The sequence below is a fragment of the Macrobrachium rosenbergii genome, chromosome 8 (assembly GCF_040412425.1).
Source record: "Macrobrachium rosenbergii isolate ZJJX-2024 chromosome 8, ASM4041242v1, whole genome shotgun sequence".
In the NCBI taxonomy this organism is placed as follows: Eukaryota; Metazoa; Arthropoda; class Malacostraca; order Decapoda; family Palaemonidae; genus Macrobrachium; species Macrobrachium rosenbergii.
The window spans coordinates 9,948,755-9,975,481 of NC_089748.1; the positions used below are offsets into that span (position 1 = coordinate 9,948,755).

At 42.3% G+C, this 26,727-nt stretch overlaps 1 protein-coding gene across 1 annotated transcript in view; it reads left to right on the forward strand.

Annotated features, from left to right (window-relative positions):
- The window catches only part of LOC136840600 (NBAS subunit of NRZ tethering complex-like), a 791,298-nt gene that overhangs the window by 5,377 nt on the left and 759,194 nt on the right, over nt 1-26,727 (forward strand). Inside the window, 1 exon segment of the mRNA XM_067107278.1 lies at nt 10,784-10,920. Coding sequence (XP_066963379.1) covers nt 10,784-10,920 — 137 coding nt within the window.

The following is a 26,727-nucleotide window of genomic DNA, read 5'->3' on the forward strand; positions in this document are numbered from 1 at the left end:
CTATCAATCAGGCATACTCAACGTCAAATGAAGAGTACGTTCCGATTCAGAGCTCACGAAGACAGGGGCATTGCTCTGTCCCTAGCATTCTGGAAGAACCAGTCGGTGCATCAGGTGCTGGTAGCAGGAGTGTGGTCGCATCAGATGACATTCACCTCCTTTTACCTGAGGGACATTGCCCATAGGTCCTTGGACACCTTTTCCTTGGGTCGTGTGGTGGCTGCTCAACAAGTTGTGTAGCTCATCCAGTTCCCCTAGCGGGACAGGGAGCATCTGGTCTAAGATGTACGGTCGTAGAAGTGATAGTGAGTGTGTGTGACTGGCCTCCCTCCTTTCCCTTTCTCGTACCTGGTGGGCAGAGGATAGATTTTTAAACCGTCATGTGCTGGATGGGCACAGATATAGGTGAGTGATCAGCCATTCTATTTTTTCCATTGTTATGATCTAATAGGAGCAAGTCCTGCCCTCTATAGCAAGGGGAGAGAGGGATTGGCAATAAAATTAACCCGTTGCTTATCTTAGCTTTATTGTCTCCGACTTAGTGTTCTTACAAGCCATTTTTGAAGTAAAGTTGCTTTCAAACCCATTACTTTGAAAAGCCCCGAAGTCTGACAGTCAAGCACACGTTTGTTCCTGTGATCAGATGCATGGGTTCACAACCAGGAAAAAGTCCTAGGTGAGGAAAAACCTCCAGTCAGTTAGGAAGTCTGCTCAGATCCTCCCACCAAAGTCTACTCAGATCTTCCTCCCCAAACAGCAAGACTGCCTATGTAAAGACCAATGGTTTGTGTTTGTGTAACAATAAATGAAAAATTTTGGAAGTAATTTGTATTTTTCCTAACATAAAAACCTGAGGCCTTTACATACACTGCCCATCTCTAGCTACCCCTCATTCTGATACCTGGGCTATAAGGCAAGTGGTTGTGCAACTCAGTGAAGGGAGGCGATGAGGGTACCCCTCTCCCCTCCCACCGGTAGTTCAACTACTGAACAGCCTTGTTGTGTAGAATAGCCTGCTCCACCTTGCTCTGAAGTTAATTCGTATGTAAAGACCTAAGGTTTATATGTTAGGAAAAGATACAAAGTACTTACAAATTTTTTCATTTTTTGCTCATTTTCCCTTTCAAACCAGAAACTCTTGTAAGGAGAGAGGGGAAGTATAAGATGTAAGAAATCTTTTGGGATCATGAAACTTCAGAACATGAAAATATAATTATGCATTAAACCATTAGATTCTGCTGAAAACAGAAAATTCATATTTGGAAATCCCCTCCCCCCTCAGCACTTTTCATATAGGAAATAGTTGATTGTTAATGATGCAGGTTGGGAATTATCAATCTTAGATTTATATCCTCTGAGATTTGTTGATAAGTAAGCAAGACAGAAATGGTGCATAAGCCTTGCAGTTGTTAATTGCATTGAAGAAAATGCACTCCAGAAAGAAGGTAGAATAAGCTTATTTCCATTAATTGATATTCCAATTAAAGTGTACTATTTACTGTATTACCCCTAATGTCTAGTAGTGTTGTCATTCCTTAAGGATTTGGAAACAAGGCTATTAAAGAAAAATGTGATACAGGTATTTTATTTTTAGTCTTTGATGGAGGTCTAATAAAGTAACTTTTACAGGATTTCAAGAAAAATATGTTTTAATGCAGAAATTTAATATTACAGTAATAAAACTAAATACAGAAACATAGGTTTAAAAGTGGGATAACTAAAGTATGGTGATTTGATGATTTTCTGCTGTTTTTATCATTTTGTAAGTATTCTCACAATCAATTGTATGTAAAGGTTACGTTCAGCTAATTTGATAATTTTTCTGCATCCCAAAGGTTTGTAAATAGTTGAGAACTTCTTTAGAGTTGTTGTTTGTGAAAATCTTAGTTGGAACATCATTATAATTTGTGTTTGGTGGTATGAGTTAAGGCTAAATTTAATACTGCTGCTTCTACAGTGTATGGGATAGTTTGCTCAGCAAGAAACAATGAAACACCTTCATTTTCTGTTGATCTATAAATATGCAGTTTATCAAGAATTTTGTTTTTGTATTTTGCTGACATCTAAACAGGATGCTACACTATGCTCTTGACTGAATGATAGCCAATTAGTCAGTTTAGGCTCATGTATGACAATGTTTTCTTCATGGTCATGTTCATTGAGAATTATCATCAACAGAAATCAAAGCTATCTCTGAGAAGAGATTGACTTGCTACTGAATTTCATGAGAATCGTGGATATAGATGATAATAGCTTGTTTACCTGTTATGGTGTTTTGAAATAGTACATATTTTATCCTTTTAAAAATTTATAGCAATGTGATTTTAACATCTTGAATTCATAAAATCTTTTAGTGATATAATTGTTTCTTTTTTACTGTTTTATGGTGAAAAAAGATACTATCCAGATTAGTATATGTAATCATGACTAACAAATGCCACATTGATGTTAAGGCATTGTATAAATAGAGACAAAATCATATGCAGTATAAGGATTGCAGTTTAATGTATATTTTGTTTCCAGTATGGTTTGTTTGTTATAAAGAGAGAGAGAGAGAGAGAGAGACTTGCTATTTTGGGGAGAAGGGACCTTATGGAACTTTCTATTTGTTTCTCTTGAGAGATATGTTATAAATTGTTTTCAAATTTATACAGTTTGGGTATTTTCCTTGATTGTGTATTGGGCTGGTACAGTAGTAAGTAGGGGAGGGGCTGTATTAGTTAGCAAGCCTTCTTAAGTATCATGGATTGATGACATCAGTTTGTAGACATATTGCAGGGTATATTTCAACAGACTACTGTATGCTGTCTGGGCCATTTCTTGCATGTAAATTGCAATTTGTTCATGAAACTTACCCGTCAGATATATATATAGCTGTATTCTCCGAAGGTCCGACAGAATTTCAAATTTTGCTGGGCACTGCGCAGTGGCCGGTCAGGTGGTTAGTACCCATTCCGCCGCTGGGAGGCGGGTATCAGGAACCATTCCCATTTTCCATTCAGATTTTCTCTGTCGCGGTGTTGTCAACAACTGTTGTCTGCACCTCCGTCATAAGATTTGCTTTTTCTAGATTACTGAGTATCTCATTGTCTTTTGGTATTTTGACTTTGGATCGGTAGATCGGCATACGCTTTTTGACTTTTCTTTGAGTTTTGATTTAGATTATCATTATGTCTGGGTCAAAGCTCTGCTAGTTACCGTCGCGTGTGTGATGTCTGAATGTAAGGTGAGGTTGCGAAAGCTGCGGTTGACCCTCACACTATTTGTTCTAACTGTAGGAAGCATATATGCATGTTGAATGATAGGTGTGATGAATGTGCTTCTTTGTCTGAAAATGAATGAGGCGTATGATAAATATGTGAGGAAGTTGAGCGTGATCGACTGAGGAGGTCTTCCTCCAGGAGTGCTTCTCTTTTTGGAAGTGTTGATGTCGGCCCCTAACTCCCCTGTACCTTTAGATCCTAACCCTGTGGTTTTGTCTCCTGCCCCTGAGATCGTGCCAGTGGAGACTAATATGCTTTCGCTATGATGGAATCGATTCGTGCTTTAGAATCTAAAGTGTCAGCTCTCCAAGATAAGTGTTGTGAAGTGACTAGTGCCCCCAGTGCAGTGGAGGGGGGCGTCAGACCGGCCCCATCATGCCTCTAGGCCTGGACCTCTGCTGGACTCCCAGGACTCAGGAGAGAGCATGAAAGGAAAGCCGAAGGAGGGTGACGGGGAACCCCCACCGGTCTGGCGTCCCTTCGGCAGGTCCTGAAGACGTTTCCCAGGCTGCCCAGGCTCGATCTCGTGTTCGGGTCCTGAAGGACTGCTTCTCGTCTTCTGACACGTCCTCCCCACGCAGGGGTTGGAACCAAATCAGATAGACTCTCGCCCTCTTAAGAGAAGCTTTAGGGGAGGAGGACGCTTCACGTCCTCTCTCTCCTACTCTGTGCTCCTCGCCAGAGTTTGTGGATTTTTCCCCTTAAAAGAAGTACCGGACGTCATCCCAAGAAGACGTTTTTGAGCGCCAAGAGCTCTCCCTCCTCAAGAGAAGAGGATTAGACGCGCCCCCTCGTCCTTCTGCCTCTAGGTTCCGTGATTCTCCAGAGAGAGGCGTCACCAACGAGGACTCTTATTGCCTCCATGCAGCAGCAACTCTCCTCGTTCATTGCAGAGAGAGTCCAGGTCCCGTCCTCGTCGGAAGGATGTTAGACTTCCAGTGAAGAGATCTAGGCGGTCTCCTTCTCCTGCTCCTCGTTCGTCACCTTCGTCTGCTTCGTAATTTTCGTCGTGGAAGGAACCCTAGACTCGTCCCCAGAGGGTGTTGGGAGGATCGTCTTGGCGTCACCCCAGGACGTCCTCCCTCCCTTCTCGTTCTAGACGTCATGTTCTCCATTTTGTTGATGATTTCGCCAGGCTTATGGCGTTCGTCATGCTGCCGGACGTGGCGCCCGGCTGGGCGCTCTCAAGCTCGTCATGCTGCCAGACGTGGCGCCACGATGGGCGTTTTTGACTCCCCATCAAGACGCTCCACCTGCCGTTGCTGTCGGCTCTCGTGGTTCCTGGTTCTCCAGCTGCTCTGCACGCCAGTTCCTCTTCCAAGCAGAGGTCCCTGCGGCGTGTTTCCTCTCCAACTTCTCTCTGCTCTTCCCCGCCCGATGTTGGAGATAGACTCAGGGTCTCGGAGTCTGAAGATGAGTTGAAGGATCAGTCCTCGTCGTCGGACTACCAGATCCTCGTCAAGCTGTTGAAGGAATTGTTTCCTGACAAGTTTCTGCCGGCAGTTCCTCTCTCCTCCTTCTTCTCAACTGACTTCTTCTAAGTCTAGGAAAGATCCGGGATTCCTGAAAATGACTAAATCGCTCTCCACTAAGCGGGCCTTCAAGAAAGTCCATTTGTGGATGGACTCCGCAAGGCTCAAGGAAAGTCTTCTTTCGCCCTTCCCCCTTCAAGACTCTCGGAAAAGCGGCGATGTGGTATGAGACAGGAGAAGACTTAGGCTTACGTCTTCCTTCCTCATCTAAAGGAGACTTCGCCTCGCTCGTTGATTCGAGTAGGAGGGCTCATCTGTCGACGGCCAAGATTCCTGGACTCTTACGGAGATGGACCATCTTTTGAAGGGCCTTTTCAAGACGTTAGAAGTCTTCAACTTCCTTGACTGGTGTCTTGGAGCTTTGGACATTAAGTCTCGGAGTCAGGACTCGATCTCCTTGTCGGACCTTTTGAGCGTCTTGTCTTGTATGGACAAGGCGGTCCGAGATGGTTCTGACGAACTGGCCTCGCACTTTGCGACTGGAGTGCTCAAGAAGAGGTCTCTATTCTGCGGCTTAAGCTCACGAAGTCCGTCTCCTTGGCACAGAAAGGAGAACTGTTGTTTGCTCCCCTTTCCAATCATCTTTTCCCGGCTTCGTTGGTAAAGGACATCGCTGCAAGCTTACAAGAGAAGACCACACAGGATCTGTTGGCTCAGTCATCGAGGCGCCCTGCGGTTCCTGTGACCTCGACGACGTCAAACCGGCAACTTTCTCCCAAGATGAAGAAGCCCTTTTCGTGCGGAGCATCCTCGAAGCCTTCTTCTCGAGGAAAGAACCTCTCGAGAGGTAAAGCCCTTGCTAGAGGTAGGGGCAAGAAATGATGTGATTCTCCTCCAGATACCGGTGGGTGCCAGGCTTCTTGCGTTTTCGAAGTCTGGAAAGTGAGAGGGCAGACAGTTGGTCCCTTTCGGTTTTAGAGAAAGGATACAAGATCCCTTTCCTTTCTCCCCTCCCTTAAAGCCAGCCCTTGGACCTCTCTCCGTAAATGCGGTCCAGGAAAACAAGAGATTCTATACGACCTGCTGCGGCAAATGCTCGTCAAGAGAGCAATAGAACAGGTCTTAGACCTGAATTCCCGGGCTTCTACAACAGGCTGTTCCTGGTCCCGAAGCAGTCGGGAAGTTGGAGACCTGTGCTGGATGTCAGCAGCCTGAACCGCTGGCCGTCGCGAAAGAAACTTTCAAGATGGAGGCGGCGCAGTCTGTTCTAGGAGCCTTAAGACCTGGGGATTGGATGGTATCCTCGACCTTCAAGACGCGTACTTCCACGTGCCGATACATCCTCAGTCAAGGAAGTTCCTGAGGTTCGTCTTGAGGGAAAGGTGTATCAATTCAGAGCTCTTTGCTTTGGCCTGTCCACAGCTCCCATGATTTTCACCGTCATCATGCGGAATGTAGCAAGGTGGCTGCATCTGGCAGGCGACGCGTGTGTCCCTCTACTTGGGCGACTGGCTGATTCGGCGTCATCGAGGGGAGAGGTGTCTGGAGGATCTTCAAGCAACTTTAAACCTGACGAAGGAACTCGGCCTGCTGGTCAACTTCGAAAAGTCACACCTGACCCCAACGCAGTCCATCGTGTATCTGGGGATTCAGATGGACTCAGTGGCTTTTCGGGCTTTTCCGTCCCGAACGTCAACAGCTGTGCTACGAAAAAGTCCTGGCCTTCCTAGGGAAAGAAACCTGTTCGGTGAGGGAGTGGATGAGTCTGCTGGGGACCATTTCCTCACTGGAAAAGTTTGTTTTCCTAGGAGACTACATCTCAGGCCTCTTCAGTTCTTCCTGCAAGACAACTGGGAAGACAAGGAAAATCTCGAGTTGTCTCTCAAACTTTCCCTCGAAGTGAAGGAGCATCTCAGGTGGTGGTTGGATCCCTCGAGGCTTTCAGAGGCGTGTCTCTCAGCCTTCCGAACCCGACCTAGTGTTGTTCTCCGACAGCGTCAATGTCGGGGTGGGGAGCAACACTGGGCAAGAGAGAAGTGTCAGGCATCTGAGAGGGGAACAGGTGGCCTGGCATATCAATATGAAGGAATTAGGGGCGATTTTTCTGGCCCTTGATTCTTCCAAGATCAAGTGTCGTCGCACAGTCCAGGTGAAGCGGACAATACCACTGCTCTTTCTTACCTGAAAAAACAGGGAGGCACTCATTCTCGTTCCCTGTTCGTTCTTTGCGAAAGAGATCCTGTTGTGGGCGAGTTCCAAGAACATTACGATCTTGCGAGGTTCGTAGCAGGCGTTCAGAAGCGTGAGAGCGGACCTGCTAAGTCGTCGTCATCAACTGCTCCCGACAGAGTGGACTCTGAACCAGGAGGTGTGCCAAAAACTGTGGGGTTTATGGGGTCGTCCCTTAGTGGACCTGTTTGCAACGTCAAAGAACAACAGGCTGCCGCTTTACTGCTCTCCTGTCCTGGATCCAGGAGCAGTGTCAATAGACGCCCTTCTTTGGGACTGGTCTCGTCTGGACCTTTACGCTTTCCCTCCCTTCAAGATCCTGGGAGAAGTGGTCAGGAAGTTAGCGTCGTCGCAAGATACGAGGATGACTCTGATCGCTCCGTATTGGCCTTACAAGGAGTGGTTTCCGGAGGTAATGTCGCTGCTGGTAGACTTTCCAAGGGTGTTACCTCTTCGTCCAGATCTACTCAGACAGCCCCACTTCGATCGACGATACCATCAAAACCTCTCCGCTCTCGGTCTGACTGCGTTCAGACTATCGAAATGCTGGCGAGAGCGAGAGTTTTTTCAAGCAGGTGGCAAGAGCGATCGCGAGAGCCAGGAGAACATCCTCGATCGCAGTTTATCAATCGAAGTGGGCGTATTTCGACAGTGGTGTACAAAACAGAGGGATTTCCTCTTCCTCGACCACTGTGAGCCAGATTGCAGACTTCCTTCTTTTCCTTAGGGAAGTTCGAAGCTGGCAGTCTCTACTATTAAGGGGTATAAGAGTATGTTGTCGGCGGTCTTTCGACACAGAGGATTAGATATCGCCAACAATACGGACCTCCATGACCTCATTAGGTCGTTCGGGGGCGACTAAGGTGCCTCAGTTTTTGGTTCCATCTTGGAACTTGGACGTGGTTCTTAAGTTCCTGATGCAAAGCCCTTTGAACCCCTTCATGCTGCTTCTTTGAGGAACTTAACAAAGAAGACTTTATTTTTAGTGGCTCTCGCTACTGCAAAGAGAATCAGTGAGATTCATGCAATATCTAAGTCAGTTGGTTTTTAAAGGAGACGATGCAGTGTGTTCTCTCCAACCGTCTTTTCTGGCCAAGAATGAGAACCCGTCTCACCCCTGGCCCAAGTCCTTTGAATTGAAAGGTTTGGCGGGTATTCTGGGCCAGGAACCAGAAAGACTGCTTTGCCCTGTTCGGGCTCTAAAATTCTACTTGAACAAGAAAAAGAGTCGAGAGGTCTTGCAGACAGGTTATGGTGCATTTCGGTTAGAAGACCTGGCGTCCCCATGTCAAAGAATGCGCTGGCTTTCTTCTTGAGGTCCACCATTCAAGAAGCGCATAAGAGTTGTCAGGAGAGTGACTTGATCTTTTGAAAGTTAAAGCGCATGAGGTTGGGCTGTTGCAGCGTCAGTAGCCTTTCAAAAGAACATGGCTCTGAACGATATTATGAATGCCACCTTTTGGAGAAGTCATTCTGTGTTCGCCTCTCATTACCTAAAGGACGTAAGAACAGTGTATGAGTCTTGCTGTTCATTGGGCCCTTACGTTTCGGCTGGTACGATCTTGGGAGAAGGGGGCAGTACCCATCCTATCCTTTAATGTATGGTTAGGAATAGTTTTTAAAATTCTTTTGGTTGTGTTTTTATGGTTGTGGGTAGACTGTGGGGGCAGTCTTCCCTTTCCTTAGTTTTTAACTAGTCACGATGTTTGGTAGGTCAGGTGGTTATTTTTGTCTCTTTGCTTCCTTCTTGAGGGCTCGATCTGGGCACATAGTGGTCACGTCCCCGTTGACAGATCGTCTGGAACTCTCCAACCATATAGGTCTCTACCTCGTTGGAAACTCCAGTAAAGCAGACGCAGACTTGGGTGACAGTAATCACGAAGTCAGCTATGCTAAAAGGTAAGGAACCAAGATGTGTAATCATCTACATTGTTTTGTTTCTCAATCCTATGCTGTCTCTGCCCACCTCCAATGGTGCGATTCAGCTATATATATATCTGACGGGTAAGTTTCATGAACAAAATGATATTTTAATGATAAAATAAGGTTTGTTCATACTTACCTGGCAGATATATATATTCGTAGTGCCCACCCACCTCCCCTCAGGAGACAACGGCACTATGAAAATCTGAATGGAAAATGGGAATGGTTCCTGATACCCGCCTCCCAGCGGCGGGAATGGGTACTAACCACCTGACCGGCCACTGCGTGCTCTGAAATTTGAAATTCTGTCGGACCTTCGGAGAATACAGCTATATATATATCTGCCAGGTAAGTATGAACAAACCTTATTTTATCATTAAAATATCATTTTGAAATTGTAAGACCTATTTTGTGAAGTCTTGGATAACTGATATGAAGAGAGATAATTTGATTGCTGGACCTGAAGCTTAAGAAGTCCTAAATGTAGTTGTGAATGAATTCACAGTTATGTAAGCGAAATCAGTAATAAAGAACTTAGGAGAAGTAGAACACCAGGCTATGATGGAATCACTGCAAAGATGATCTTAGCTGGAACTGAAACGACACCTTGTTTGCTGACCTGGCTGTTTTGCAGAATTTAGAGTGAAGAAACAAAGCCTTATGATTTGAAATTAGAAGTCACATCAAAGGTACAAATGAGAGATAACCTGACCACATGTGGTGACTATAGAGGCATTGCACTTGCATTGGTTGCAATGAAAATCTCATTGTGTTTATTCTCAGAAAGAAATTGATAAAATTCCTAGCAATGAAAAGACTGGTTTCAGAAAAAGTATGGGTTGCACGGACCAGATATTTCTGGTAAGACATATTTTGTAGCAGTGTATGGGATTTAAAAATCTCATCTTATGGCTCTTGTTGATTATTGAGAAGACATTTAATAGTGTTCATGTATCAATATTACAGAGGTCCTTGGGTCAATATGCCATTCCTGTTAAGTGTGTGAAGCTCATTGAAGTTACTAGAGAATAAAGTACAATGAATAAAATACAGTACTGTAGATGCAAAGTTAATGTTCAGGGATCTTGTCAAGTGAATCAGCTTAAGTTTAAATTCACAGATATGGATTTGTGGGCATTAGAAAGCCAAGAATAGAAAGGAAAAAGTCTGTGAATAAGTTTGAAGAGCCATAGAAATTTGTAACTGACAGAAGAAAGTTTCAGTTTGACTGAGGTAGCGCTGTGTTTTATTTGAGTTGTGTGATCATAGTGTTGAAGAATTTACAAGGTGTTGCCCTATGCATGTACCTGTCATTTATGAAATGAAGAGTTCTGGGACCCAAAGTTTGTTAAAATTATTATTTCAAGAAAGGTGAGAGGTTTTTGTAAACAGCCTTCTTTCATGGATGTGATGACATTTAGGATTTTTTTTTACCTTAAACCTAGATGGGCCGTTGACCACTCTTGGTTTCTTTTTGCCTCTTATCCCCATCTATTCTTCAGGAAATTTATCGGTCTTCCCACTGTAGGTCTGAACCAGGCATACAAGTTTGTTAAGGGATTCAGATGATAATGATGCTAAGGTTCATGCTGAATTATATGCTTTTATTGCATTATTGATAATCTATTGTGAACAGTCACTTATAGTTATTCTGGTATATATACTGTATTCAGACAAAATTATATGGTGAACCTAGGCAGGACTGGGTTGACTGGTGCCCACCTAATGGTGCTACATTACAAACTTTATTAGTAATTGTTAGTAAGTTTTGGTCATATGAACAATAGTTGATGGCTAATATGTTGGTAAGCATATGCACTTGCATATTTTTTTATTTTATTTTTATAAGATAGTCTTAAGGTTTAGCTTTCCATATTTCAAAAAGTTATGTTTCAGGGAGGTGGAGTCATTAGCCTTGGAGGGAACTTCTTTTACCGGACCATAACTCAGACACCAGCTAATATATGGGCATTAGCATCATCACTATGGGCTTATATCAGGTCATCACCAGCAGTGCCACCAGACTTAGCTAAGTGAGTTTATTAATAAAAATATTTTATCAAGCAAGTGATGGTTCCCTGAAAACAGTAATAATTGCTGTGACTTTGTAGTAATTTTTATTTTAAGTAAATTAACATTGAAAATCTCATCAGTTTATTTAATCCTAGTCCTGTGGTCAGGAGCTCCCAGACACATCACAGAACATTGAAGAACACCACCACACTATTAATCAGGCACATACCATGGCCCCAATGTGCCCCTGGTGGGCAAGTGATTCCTGTGTGTCTTTTGAATACATCCCAGAATTTTTATGATTATTCACATTAATTTGCAAAGTACTTCATTATTCTCTTTTATTTTTGTTGTGCATTATGTTCTCTCTTCATTTTGCAGTATGAGTAAAGGAATTTTTACTTGTTCCGACACGATATACAAACCATCAGTCCTTTACATTAGGAATTACTTTCAGTGATGCTGGAAATAGCCGTTGAACTTTCAAACAAGGTGGTTAGGCAGGTAACTACCGTCTGGAAAAGTTGGAGAATGAAAGGAGCAGATCAGTGGGTGATCAAAGTTTTAAGGGAAGGGTATTTCGTCCCCTTCAAAGAGAAGCCTCCCTTATCCAGCACTCCTGTCAAATTGGCGGCTTACTCTAGGATCAAGGAAGTATTTAGCCCTCTTGGAAGAAGTCATCTCTCCTTGAGAAAAAGGTGATAGAAATGGTGGAAAATATCGAGTCCAAGGGTTTTTACAACAGGCTTTTTGTGGTTCCAAAGCCACGGGGATGGAGGCCAATATTCGATGTGAGCGCGCTGAACTTTGACGGAATGAAAATGGAGTTTCACATGGAAACAGTTCTTTCTGTCCTATCATCCATTCGTTAAGGGGACTGAATGATCTCTCTCGAAATGGGAGATGCTTACTTCCACATTCCCATTCAGCAAGACTCAAGGAAGTATCTGAGATTCATTTTTTAGAATCAAGTATTCCAGTTTCGAGTGTTATGTTTCGGCCTGTCAACGTCACCACAGATGTTCACCCGAGTACTCATCCCAGTAGCCAATAGGCTTCATCTGCTGGGAGTGAATATTTCCCTATACCTGGACAATTGATTGATTTGTTCGCCCACGAGAGAGAGATGCATGGAGGGCCTTCAAAGGACTTTGCTACTGACACAGGATCTAGGTTTGCTGTTGAACCTTCAAAAATCCCAACTGACTCCTCCTCAACAGATTCTTTATTTGGGGGTGAAGATCAACTCTCAGAATTTTCAGGCTTCTCCATTCCCCAAAAGAACAGAAGACTGCCTGAAGAAAGTCAACGTTTTCCTTTTCCTACAGAAGTGTTCAGCCACTTAGTGGATGAATCTCCTGGGCACTCTGTCGTCTATCGAACAGTTTGTGAGGTGGGAAGGCTGCATATGAGGTCTCTGAAGTTCTTTTTAAGAGTCAGTTGGGATCAAAAGATAAATCAAAACTTGTGCATATTCCCAATAACGCAGGAGATAAAGGAGGATCTGCATTGGTGGAACTCCGCAAGCAGAGTATCGGAGGAAAGTCTCTATCCGTAGTGAATCGTGACCTAGACTTCTTTTCCGACACATCGGATCTAGGTTGGGAAGCTCTCCTGGAGGGAAAAGAAATTTTGGGAGTTTGGTCCCAACAGGAAAAATCTTCACATCAACATCAAGGAATTAAAAATGATCCATTTGGGATTGTAACACTTTACGAGAGAAGTCCACAACAAAGTAGTTACGGTACATGTAGACAACACAACAGCTTTAGTTTATATAAGGCTCCAAGGGGGGAACACACTCATTCTCCCTTTGTGAGACAGCCAGAAGTCTCCTGCTTTGGGCAGATCAGAACTGGACCCAGCTGTTAACACGGTTCATTCAGGGGAGTGCAATGTCTTGTCAGACGAACTCAGTCGTCGCAAGCAAATTCTCCTGACAGAGTGGACTCTGGACTGTTGGGTATGTTCCGACCTGTGGAAGTTGTGGGGAGAACCGATGGTGGATTTGTTTGTGGCTCCCAGGAACCACCGTCTTCCCCTGTTTTGCCCACCCTTTCCGGATCCTCGAGCCTGGGAGACCGATCCGATGATGCAGAATTGGTCCAGCCTGGACGTGTATGCTTTCCCTCCGTTCAGAATGGTAAGGGAGGTACTGAAGAGGCTCCAGTCGCATCAAAGCACCAAGATGACATTGTTATCCCAAGTCTACTCAGGAAGTTTTATCAGGACACATCCACTCTGGCCCTGACAGGGTTTCGACTGTCCGCAGACTCTTGCAAGTGAAAGGCTTTTCAAGAGCTGCAGGCAAAGAGAGCAGTTTTTAGACTTTGGTGTAAGAAGAATATCTCTTCTTCTGAAACCATTATAGCTCAAGTGGTGGACTTTCTTCTCTACTAGAGATCTACCAGAGGCCTTTCTTCTTCTATGATAAAAGGATATACAGCTATGCTTAGCTCAATCTTTAGACACAGATGGGTAGACATTTCATCCATCCAGGATCTCTCAGATCTTATTAGGTCTTTCGACACCGCCAAGGTTAACAAGGAAGGGTTATGTCCTTGGTCCTTAGACATAGTCCTTAAGTGGCTGTCTGACTCAGGATTTGAACCCATGCCTTTGTCATCATTGAGGAATCTTACTAAAGACAATTTTCCTGGTTGTTCTAGCCACTACGAGGAGAGTGAGTGAACTCCATGCAATAGACAGAAGGATAGGTTTTTCTCAGGGTGACACTGTCTGTTCCCTTACTCTTGGCTTCTTAGCTAAAAACGAGAATCCTTCACAACCATGGCCTCGTTCTTTTATTATTAAAAGTTTATTGAACATCCTGGGTCCAGAGGAAGAGGAGAGGTCTGTGTCCAGTAAGAGCGCTTAGATATTACATCAAGAGGACAGAGAAGATTAGAGGCCCAGCAAGGAATCTTTGGTGTTCGGTTAAGAACCCTTCCAGACATCTGTCTAAGAATGCTCTTTCTTTTTTTGTAAGAGATCTGATTCTTGAAGCACACACTCAAATTGGAGAGAATTTTTTGCTTGCACTAAAAGTTAGAGCGCACGATGTGAGAGTAGTTGCTACATCAGTAGCTTTTAAGCATAATCTTTCTCTTTCTTTGATCTTACAGACTACATTCTGGAAATGTGGGTCAGTTTTTGCTATGCATTATTTGCGAGATGTGGAGATGACATACGAAGACTGCAGTACACTAGGACCATTGTCCGTGGATGGCATAGTGTTTGGGAAGGGAACGTAGGAAGCAACACTTCCGCATTTTCTGTCTCTTTACCTTGGCACAGGATGTTGAGTTCATGGGAAGCCTAGAATGACCATCAGTTTTTCCTGTGTAGGGTGGTGGTTTATTTATACAGTATATGTGTTTTTTAATGTGTGGTGTAGGTGACTATTTTCACTGGCTTTATGTTTTTTTATTGTACTGCACCCTGGGCAGGCAGGGCATATACTTTTCTGGTGATAGAAATTCATTTCTCGCTATAATGTGGTTCGGATTCCACAATAAGCTGTAGGTCCCGTTGTTAAGTAACCAATTGGTTCTTAGCCACGTTAAATAAGTCTAATCCTTCGGGCCAGCCGTAGGAGAGCTGTTAATCAGCTCAGTGGTCTGGTAAAACTAAGGTATACTTAACTTTTGTTGGCTTTGTTAATAATTGGATATCTCCTTCGTTGCAAAGTTTACTTCATACTTCGTTAGCAATTGGAGTACTCCTCTGCTACAAAGTCACTCACTTCAGTAGAGGCATTCCTGTCTATACCTGCCACACCGCTACTCGGTTGAGTTGAGCGCCAACCAGAGGCAGTATCTAACCTGCTCAGCTCTCCCACCAGGTAAGGAACAACAAGCATTGTTTCAATGTTAAGCCTGTTTATTCTGTTCTCATTTCATTAACACTATCAATGTTTGGGGTACAAGATGTCCATGAATCCCTCCTCCTGTCAATGTGAATTCAGCTAAGTAATTATTGGGTAAGTTACTTATATAAAAATGACATTTTTATAATAAAATAAATATTATATATACTTCCCCAGTAATAACAAATGGAGCCCGCCCTCCTCCCCTTGCGTGGACATTAGAGCATAAACAAAAGTGAAGCTCTTGGCTAAGTTGTTTTTCTCTCTCACCCCAAAAGTGGGTGGGGTTACTGTTAGTCACCTACATAAACAAAAGACTGTCGCTACTGTGAATTTCAAAATTGAAGCTGCTGTCAAGCCAGAAACTCTTAGCTAAGTAATTACTGGGTAAGTATATATAAAATTTTATTATAAAAATGTTGTTTTTAAACTTTTGTAAATGGTAGATAATTTGTTTGTAAAAGCCGAAAAACCGGCTTCGCTTGTTAACATGTAGCCGGCTGTAAGTCGTAATCGCAGATTGCTAGTTGTGAAAAGTGCAAATTGTTTTTAAAAATTTGTCATTTCAATTAGATGTTTTAACTAAAAGAAATGTTCCATAATTTATCATTAATATAGAAAATCCTTTCAGATTATACGATGACTACAGTGATCTAGGCAGTAGCCTAGTTCAGATTAATTGAAAATAACTTAGACTATAGCCTTAAGTGTGAACTAAATAACCAGGTAGTAGCCCAAATTCAATTAAGTAAGAACCTTGTAAGGACAACAAAAAATGGTAGCCTAGCTATAAGGATACACATCAGTGAGTTTTTTCTGTTTTATGTAGCTTATACACTTAAGCGTGATCTAAATAATTGGGATTAGGCAGTACCCTGTAAGTGTTAGGTTCTGTAAGAACCCTTTATGAAACATCCCATTATTGGACTAAACATTAGCTTAAACCAGGTAGCGTATGACCAGATGAAACAATAATTTGGGCTAGATAAAATGGTAGCCTGGATTTAAGGCTACATATTAAGGTCATTTTGTCTTATGTAACCCATACCCTTATGCATCAAATAACCTGGAGTAGGCAGTAGCCTAGATTAGAGTAAGTAAGAACCCTTTAAGAAATATCCTATTATTGGCCTAAGTAGTAACATCTGGGCTGTACAGAATGGTAGTCTAGGTATAAGGTTACATATTAGTGATTTTCTGTTTTATATAGCCTATACATTAAGAATGATCTAAATAATCTGGATTAGGCAATACCATATACAGTACTGTACTAGGTTAAGTGAGAAAATTTTAAGAAATATCCTATTATTGGTCTAAGTAGTATCTTTGACCAAGTAGCCTGGGATTCCTGTAGATAAAAACAATAATCTGGGCTAGACAAAATGGTAGCCTAGCTATAAGGTTACATATTAGTGAGCTTATGTTTTATATAGCGTATGCATTTAAGAGTGATCTAAATAATCAGAATTAGGCAATACCTTATACTAGGTTAAGTGAGAACATTTTAAGAAATATCCTATTATTGGCCTAATGTGGTAGTTTAGACCAAATAGTCTTAGGATTAGATGTAAACAGTAACCTAACCTAGATAAAATGGTAACCTAGTTTTACGGCTTGGTAGCCTATTTTTAAGGCAACATATTAGTGGGGTTCTTATGTAGCCTGTATCCTTAAAGGTGATATAAACCTAGATCAGGCAGTAGCGTAACTAGATTAAATAGGAATCCCATTAGGGAATGTCCTATTATTAACCTAAAACATTAGTTTAGGTTGAATAAAGCAGTGGCCAAATATCGGATAAAAGGTAACCTTGGCCAGATAAAACGGTAAACTAGATTATAAGAGGGTTCATTCATGTGTAATTGTATCCTTAAGTGTGATTTAAATAAGCCTAGACTAAGCAGTGGCCTAGAATAGGTTAAGCAAGAACCCTTCAAGAAATCCTCTAATCTTATCTTAAAGGTGGATTATGCTAGAAGCATTATCGTGAGCCAAATAAAACAGTAGCCTGGGTTAAATAAAAAATTAGTTTTATAGCAGTTAGCATGAATGGCATGACATTCAAAACTTAAATTTCAAATAGTCCTTGCAAAAGGACTAACAGTGTATAGTAATACAGCTACATACTGGTGTCAAAAATTAACCTAAATAGTAGAGGGTTTAGGCTAACATAGATATTCAACACATATCCCCCATGCAGCTATCAGATGCTGAAGAGGATCTTTCCCCCAAAAGGGATACTAGGATCCACCTAACCCTGACTGAAATGACTTCATTCTTGGAGGGGTATAGTAATTCACCCAGGACTTCTGCCCGTTTGGTAACAGGCAGTTATACTTCAGTTGTTGAAGCTCAGTCAGATTGTGCAAGCTCCCCAAAATGGGATACACAGTTCACGACATTTGATCAATTCTGTAAGGAAATAATGAGTAATATCAAAGACGTCGTTGCCACAGAACGACAATATGTAAGGGACGTGATACATAATTCCAAAAAGGAAATTGGTCAGAGAAAGAATCTGGTGTTAGAATTCTGACTGGAAACAACAAAATGTCCAACTCTGACTACAAAACTGCAGATCAAAAGATGGTAGGGGCTCCAATACCCCTGATGATACTGACAATCCTTGGCAAGGTGCCTCAATGTGCATTTTCTCTCCTGATGGTAAGTATGTGTCTAATTAATGAGAGAAAAACCATGACCGAAGTTGTTATATAGAATTTAGAGACAGGGCAGCATTCCCTAATAGAGAATGGCACCTGGTACCACCTTCAGCAAACATTGAGAAACCACTAAAAGAAACGGTTCTCCTGCCTGCCGAGTAGCCCCAGCCTACTATCCCTTCACTTTTAAAATAAATAATGTGAAGGCAGATTTTCATAATTTTGAAGTGACTAGAAAACAAGGGACAATGGCAGAATTAAAGCCATTTGCCACGGTCATCCCAGTCTCGAATAAATAAGCAGCTCAGTGGTCTGGTAAAACTAAGCTATACTTACTTACAAAGGAATGGGCAAAGCTTCAACTCCCTTTTGAAAGGAAAAAGCTCCCTCTAGATATAGCTACTCAGCAGTTTGGGACCCCCATGAGAAGAATATTAGAAGGTATAATACTAAGGAGGATCCACCTCCTCAGTATTATAACTTCTACCACCTTGCTGGAGGTTGCCACTAAAGGAGCCTTCAGGAAACAAAAAACCCGAAACTTCCTTTACCCAACCCAAAAAAGGCTAGCTATGACCAAAAATCATATAAACCTTCAGTCACCCCTAAAAGTTTTCCTCAGAAACAGGTAGGTGGTCAGAAGGGACAACTCTTTACAAAAGGACAACAACAACAACAAGGACATCCTTTTCACAGGTCCAAAGACACTCCTACAGAGGAAAAGGAAAAGCAACGCCTGGAATGCCTATCAAGGGCAGAGGCAAAGAAAGAGGTGGATCCCAATGGAAGTCTTCCCCATGGGGACACAGCATTATTTTCAGTGGGTTGGGGTGGAAATGGTCTCATTTCCCCCCTCCTTTAAAGTGGTTCCTCCAAAAACCAGATCCCTCTCTGGAAGATTACATGCAGAAGGCCCTGTTAAAGGGAGCCATAGAGAAACGTGTATTTTTGCCACCAAGCACGTCTCTTCAGTGTCCCTAAAAAGGATTCCTCTGAACAGAAAGTGATCCTCGACCTATCAACATCGAACAAGCACATTGTTTGCCAAGAATTTTGGATGACTACCATTGCCCAAGTACGTTCAATTATTCCACAGGAACCTGGACAGCTTCTATTGATTTGAAAGATGCATACTGGCTTGTCACTATTGCCATTCCCTTCCACCCTTCCTAGGGTTCTGGATAGGAAGGATACGTGCAGGTTCAAAGTCATGCCCTTTGGGCTAAACATTGCCCCAAGAATTTTTACAAAATTAGCAATGGTAATTGTTTGAGAACTCAGACAAGAAGGAATACAACTAATAACCTCCCTAGACGATTGGTTAATCTGGGGGCCCACAAGAAAAGAGTGTTTGAGAAACCTAAGAGCAGTGGCCAGCAGACGTTTGTCAGTGGCTGGGTCTGTGTTGGCATACTCTTCATGGCCAGTTGTCTCTCCCCATCAATACTCAAAACAGAGGACCTGCTGCAGTTCGCATCAGTAATAGATCCAATAGAGTACTCAGAGTGCAAAGTAAAATATGTGAACAAATTCTGGCTATCGCATGCAAGAAAAAAGCTGCGAGACTGACCTCATCAAAAGAATAAATTAGTTGGGGAGATACTTCGGCCTTGGGCCCGGAAGGAATCCCTAGCAAAACAGGTCACCCTGACTCCATCTGTATGAGTGACAGTACATACAGAAGCCTTGTTGACAGGTTGGGGAGAACACTGGGAGGATTGTCAGGTGGCAGGGAGGTGGTTAGCTACTCTGAGGAATTGTCATATCAGTTTCTTGGAGCTGATGGCTGTCTTTTTGTCTGTCAAAAAACTCAAACCTCCAAAAGAGACATAGATTTTGGTGGTTCTAGACAACATGACTGCAATGTCCTGCATCAAGAGGTTGGGATCACGTTCACCACCTCTCAGTATGGTAATGCTGGCCATCCTTTGGATGGTGCAAGCAAGGAAGTGGCACTTGTCTGCAGTTCACCTCACATAGTCTCTCATTGTAATAGCAGACTATCAAAGAAAACGACAGCCTCAACTTAGTGGATGTTGGACAGCCACTCTTTTCAAACAATAGCCAACATGCTTCCACAGTTGGAAATGGACCTGTTTGCCACATATGAGAATCACAAACTTCCAGTGTATGTGTCTCCAAACTTGGACAGTCAAGCAACAGCAAGAGATGCCTTCCTATAAGACAGGAACAATTGGAAGACAATATAGTATACCTTTTTCTGATTGTCCCAGATTTCGAAGGTTTTGAACAAGCTTCTAACCTTCAAAGGAACAGCTTACTTAATAGCCCCAAATTGGCCAAACAGGCATTGGTTCCTATTACTCCAACAGTGGGCAACGAGATCAATTCCACTACCGTCGCTGTTCTATCCCAGACGGTAGGAGGGAAAGTTGTCAATGCATCCTCCTTTCTGAGCCGAGACCTTCACTTGTGGATTTTTTAAATATTGTCTACCGTGGAAATTACTCACCCAACATTGCTAGGTACTGGCAGTCCCTGGTGAACGGTGGGCTTGGTTAATGGTGATCTGGTTTTACGGCGCTTGTCTAGTGACGAAAATCGGCAATTTTCGGCGCCGAAAATTGCCGATTTCCGCTTATTGGCACCGATAATTGGGTACTGGCGCCCATACATACCTAACAGAGGCGCCGGTAACCGAAAATCGGTGCTTTTCGGCGCCGATAAGCCAGAAATTCGCTGAAAAAGCGCGAAAATCGCTGATTTTCAGTTAGCGGCAATTTTTGGTTATCATCACACCCTCAGAACAGAACCCTGCCAATAACCGAGGACTGCCTGTACCTAGTGCAAAAACTATGGACATCATCTATCCTACAATACCAGTCTGTATGGAAGATATGGTTAGATTATATCCACGCTGAGAGCCCAGTTGAGATCTCTATGGAAACACTTAAATTTTCTCATATACCTTTTTGAAGACAAACACCTTGCTGTTACAACAATCATGGCATACAAGGCAGCATTAACGAATCCTGTACTTCATGGATTTGGTATTGACTCTAGCATAGAAATTGTTACTTCCCTTCTCCAGTCTTTCGCACTACAAAGACCCGCTCCTGAAAGGCTTCTAATTACTTGGTCCTTGAATAAGGTGCTTGGATTTCTGTCAACCCCTCAATTCAGTGGACCCAATACAAACATAACACATGCTGCAAAAGGCGATCTTCTTGATTGCTCAAGCATCAGGAGCTTGTATTAGTGAACTGGGCTCTCTTAGATGGGGACAATACATCGTGCAAACAGCTGACCATCAGTTATTATTGTCCCCTGGCCCATCATTCCTGGCCAAGAATGAGAATCCTTTAAGAAGGAAACCTCCTATTTTGTTAAGAAACTCAATTTAGCAAACAAGACACTATGCCCAGTACAAGCACTTAAGGTTTACCTAGAGGTCACGGCAAACATCCCAGAGGGTCTTATTTTCCTACACCCTAGCCCAAACAAACCACTCTTTCTACAAGGGCTACAAGGGCTGAGAATTGATTTTAGTGTTCCTCATTAAAAAGGCAAATCCACACTCCTTTCCTAGGTCACATGATATTAGGAAATTAAGTACGTTGTTGGCCTTCTTCAGAAATGTCTCTTTCAAAGAAGTCTCAGAATGTACAGGGTGGTCATCAGAGACAGTATTCTTAAAAAATTATTGCCACAAGCCCGAACAAATTTGACTACACTGTGTATCAGTAGGTGGTATGGTTAGTCCTAACCACATAGGCATTACAGCAGAAAACCAAGGGTCTTCCTGACAGATGGGTATGCTAACTATCGCTGGGGAGGGTGTGACAATACTACAACCAAGCCCATCATGCTTAGGTAAATCACTGTAGAACTGTATCCTAAAACATAAGTTCTTGTATAGTTTCTTGTTCTTTGTTATGAAACCCAAGGGGTATTTGGAATCAAGAATGGGGCTTGAAACTTGTGGCTTGACCTGGGGCCAGAAGTGTTTTTTCTTTGGGTTGTTGGGAGTAAAATTTGAGAGCTTAAGCCATTTCTTCACCTGTCAATTTCTTTTTAAAGCTCCTTGAGGAAGAAACAAGCGACTACACTATCAAAAAACAGGTTTTGACATAGGAAAAACCTATTTTTGGTAGTTGCTGTTGAGTCCTCAAAACCCTCCCACTTCCCTGATGAAAAGTCATGGGATTTTGGTGAGGGATCATCCTACATTGACCAACAGAAAGTAATGGCTTTCTTGGTCTCTTGCCAGTCTGTTTGTCATCAATATGATAGACTGCGCATGCGCAATAATCACTTCCTCTTGTAGCAGGTTTGATGAAGGAAATAACCTGGGTACAGCTTCACTGTAAGATAAGAGAAAGGGCCCTCTTATCTTTTGAGTCCATTATATAGTCCATCACCTGTTATAGTGTTTATCATTATGACACAATACCTGGCCAAGAGATCACTAAAAAACACAATACCTGGCCAATTTGTTTGCAAAATGAAGGTAAATGATTGAATATTACTTGAATATTAGTTTTGGTCACCATGGAGTTTTTCAACCATTTGGAAGAGTCAAAGTTGACCTTGAAGGTTGAAACAGCACTTACGTGATTTATATGAAAGTATTTCAAAACTGATAACAGCTACAAAACCTGAATTTTTTTTGTTGTATTTTGCTGTTTTTTGCTCATATTTTCAATATAAAAAATTTATGTAACGACTATTTATGTGTGTGCAAACATTACGACTTGTCTATAAACTGTTCTGAGATGTTTAGAATCTGAGTTAAATGCCTGCACAAAACTGCTTGTTCTTTTTTTTTTAAAATTCACCATAAATTGAAATATTGTGCTAGTGACTTTCCAATTTGTTGCAAAATGCATGGTAAATGATTGAATATTACTAGAATGTAAGAGTTTTTTAGCTTACAATGTTCATGTTTTGACCTTTGAGGAAGCTTTTAATGGCTCACTTATCTGATTTATATCAAAGCATTTCAAAACTGATATATGCTACAACCATGATTTATTTTTGTTGTATACTGAAATTGCATATTTTCTATATAAAACTTTATGTAATGACTAATATAAAACGGTGCAAAAATTATGACAAATTACGAAAGGCCTTTATTGAGATGTTTAGCCGAATTCAGGTTGGTGCTTGAATCCCTGAAAAGTTTTTTTAAAAATTCTTGTGTTCAGTTGCCTAATTTCCAATTTGTTGCAAAATGAAGGTAAATGATTGCATATTACTAGAATGTAACAAAGCTACAATTTTCGTTTTTCAAAATTTTTTTCATAGTCAAACCTTTGACCAAAGGTTGAAATTTTGGCACTTATCGTCAATTTTATATGAAAATGTTTTTCAAAACTTAATGTGACTACAATGATGGGTTGTTTTTTGTTGTATTCATGTGAACTGGGAACCAGGAGATATAAAACTTTATGTAACGGCTAATATAAAACAGAACTTTTGTTCGATAAAGATGACTGATGAATTGGGAATCTTGATTTTATGAGCAACTGGTTTATGTGTGGAAAAGTTAATCTTTAAAAAAACAACAGCATGTCATTGAGGTTTCCCAATCTCAAATTGCGTGATTTCTCAATTTGCAAACTGTATTATATCTGATTTTTTTTATGCTGAATATTTTAAAAAACTTTTTGTAGTTGATTTAATAAGTTCTCGGCACTCAACAGCTCCTTTCATATAAATGATAATTGTCAAAATTTCAAGTGTGTTCCTCTGCTTCTGATCATTGAGGAAGTGGAATCGAAAAACGACAAAGTCTAAAACTTGTGACATTCTCATGATACCTGATGGATCTTTCCTAATTTCATTTTGCAACAAGTTGGAAGTCTCTACCACAGTATTTAAGACTTTTTTTAAGGTCTCTTGGCCAGTTTTTGTTCTAATTAAATCTTAACAGGTGATTATAAAATGGACTCAAAGATAAGAGGGACTGAATCTTATCTTGGATGGGATCAGTACACCAGGTTATTTCCTTCATCAAACCTGCACAAGAGGAAGTGATTGGTCAGGAGGTTGCAACAATGATTATCATATTTGATCGATTTCTGATAACTGAAAGCCATACTTTCTGTTGGTCAATGTAGGATGACTTCACCAAAACCCTTTCTTTTCATCAGGTATACTTTGAGGACTTAAGCAACTACCAAAAATGGCTTTTCCTATGTCAAAACCTGTTTTTGATAGTGAAGTTTGTAATTTCTTCCTCATTATATTCTGTTTGTATTTTTTTCTCTGTCCCATTAATATACATAAAGCAATTTGTAAGTCGTGAACAGAAGAAAAGGTTAGGTTGTTCAATCATTTCTTATGAAGTTAGGGTCATGATGGTTGTGTTCTAAATGTGTATAGGCACTTGTTTTTGTTGTTATTCCTTAAACAGAACATCATAACTTTGATTTATATTGTTTTAGTTTTTATGGCGTAAATAATCTAGAAATGACTTTGTCAGTACTGTATACTATATATGGGGATGTGTATAGTTTATGTATACATACAGAAATACTCTGTAGTACTTTGTATTTCTATATATGTAACTTACCCAGTAATTACTTAGCTAAGAGTTTCTACTCAAACAGCAGTTAGAATTCTGAATTCTGCAGTAGTGATTCTTTTGTTTTGTGTAGTAGGTGACTATGCCCCGCCCACTTTCGGGGTACGAAAGAGGAACAACATCACCAACATGACAATTTGTTTCTGCCTCTTGTAGCGTCAACACCTGGTGTTGTTACAGCAGTTTAGAGTTTTTGGATTCATAATTTCCTTCCTTGGTGAAGTACTTTTATAGCCTTTTCAGCATTTTTTCACATAGTGACTCTTTTGGAATTGACTTTTCATGATTTTTACTTTTCAACTAGTTACATTATGTCCGATACTAGTAGTTCTAGTTTCCAGTATCGCAGTAAAGGCTGCTATACCTGGATGACAAAATTGACTTACGATTCTCACACCTTGTGTTCTGGTTGTAGAGGACAAGTTTGCTATATTAATTTGACGTGTGATGAGTGCAGGGATTGGGGAGAACAGAAATGGAAAACTTTAAATTCACATTTGGTTAGTTAAAAAGAGATAAGAAGAGGAAAGCAGCCGTTAAAGCCAGCGGAAAATTAGCTAGTCAGGCTTTGACTCCTAGATCGGATAAGGCTGACATGTCTGTTAATTCTCCAACTGTTAACCCCTCCCCACCTGCATCAATTAATTCTCCTAAACCACCTACTCCTCCTGGCTCCACTTCCAAACCCGATCGCTTCGCCAGCCTTGAGAATAAATTTGAGCAACGTTTAAATCTGGCATTGAGTACAGTGGCCTAGTTAGGGGCATCAGTGCATGTCCTGATGAGTGTCAGTGGAGGAGGTGGCTGCTCGTTCCACTGATTCTCCTAGGTGTCGGTCCCTGCCATACTCCCCGCTGCCTGGGAGGAGGCATACCGGTAGTCCAAGGGAGGTCAGTGGGGTCTGCCCACGGGCAGTCGTCCCCTCAGTCCAGCCTGTTGCTTTCCAGGTTGTGACTAGAGACAGCCACTGGAAAGGGGTCTTGGAAGTTCATTGGCTTTCGTCAAGTTCTGAGGAGTCCTTGCCTCGTAAGAGCCGCCTTAGTCCTTCCCAATGAACCTTGCCTGCTTAAGAGGTGTTTCTTGGATAAAGATCAGTCCCCGCATCTCCCTTACAAGAGATTGAGGGAACCTTCCTTTGGTGGGACAGTCCAGAGCATTTTCTCCTCTCATCAGCACCAGGAGTGAGGTTCTAGCTCGCTGCACCTCTCGAGTGAGCAGCTCCAGATTTCATGTAAATGCCCTGTTCCCTCTGAACGTCCTGTATTGGCAGAATGCATTGATGAGCGCCATGAAGAAGACAAGCGCCCTGTATCAGCCAGGTGCCCTGATGCAGCCAAGCACCCTGATGCAGCTAAGCGCCCTGAAGCAAGCCAGTCAGCTCCCTGAGGTGGTCGGATGCTTTTTTTCATCGGAGTGCCCTGAAGCTTCCGATCTTTCCCTAGCGCTTGAGCCCCCTCTAGGCTCCAAGTGCCCTATATTCTTCTGATAATCCTTCTCCTGCATTGGACCCAGCTCTTGAGCCTTTGAAACGTAAACTGGATAATATCCTTCATCTCTTACAGAAACCTGCAGCACAGACAGCTCCTGAATTAGACCCGATTGTGTCTCTGATCTCTTCTGAAGACGAGGAAGGGGAGCAGGACTTGTCTTCTACACTGTATATGATACTCCTCAAGTTCTTTCTGCAGCAGTTCCCGGAATTTTTCACTACGGCCTCTCCTCCCTCTCCAGCTTCGTCTTTCTTGATGAGGAATCATCCCGTGGATTCAATGAGATTTCCTAAGATGGTTCTCTTTTCTTCATCAAAGAAAGCTCTTCACCAAGTAGAGAACTGGCATTCTGGGAAGAGGGAACAAGGGAAAGCCTGTTTTAGTGTTCCTTCCTCTCATCTTGCACGTATGCATTACATGCACGTATGCATTATATGTTGTACACAACAGGAGAAGCTCCTTCCCTGGGAGTACCTGCCTCCTCCCAGGGGGACTTTTCTGCGCTCATTGACTCGAGGAGTAAGTTGGCTCTAGCTTCAGCCAAGACGTTCTTTTCAGCCCAGGAGATGGATCATTTGTTGAAGAGTTTGTTCAAGTCCTTCAAGGTGTTGAGTTTTCTTGACTGGTGTTTGGGAGAAGTTGCCAAGAAGCTTCAAGATCCAGCTTTTTTGTGTGATGAAGTCTCAGACCTGTTTAATTTTCTCTCCTGCACAGGTAAAGCTGTTAGAGATGGCTCACAGGAATTAGCTGCCCTTTATGCCATGGGCGTGCTCAAGAAGCGTAAACTTTGGGTCTCGTTCACATCAAAGGGCGTTAAGGCCCCACAGAAATCAACTCTCCTTTTTTCCCCTCTGGACAAGCAACATTTGTTTCCACAGCCCACTGCAAGTGAGATTGCAGTGAGTCTACACCAGAAATCAACTCAAGATTTGTTGACCCAGTCGATGAAGCCCGGAGGGACTGGTCTGCCCTTTCAGTTAAACCTTCATCTCCTCTTGAGCACCCAAAGCCGTTTTGTGGAGGGACTCAGAGACCGCACTCCAGGTCCTGAGGGTCAGTTAGATTTGCTGTCTGGGCAATCAAGAAATCTTTTTCTTCCAAACCATCCTCTTGCAAGTGAAAATTTAGTCTTTCATTCTCTGGTATGGGCCAGGCTTCATCTCTTCTGGGAGATATGAGCAAAAGAGGAGAGGATCAGTGGGTCTTGAAAGTTTTAAAGGAGGAATACTCTATCCCCTTCAGGGAGAATTCGCCAT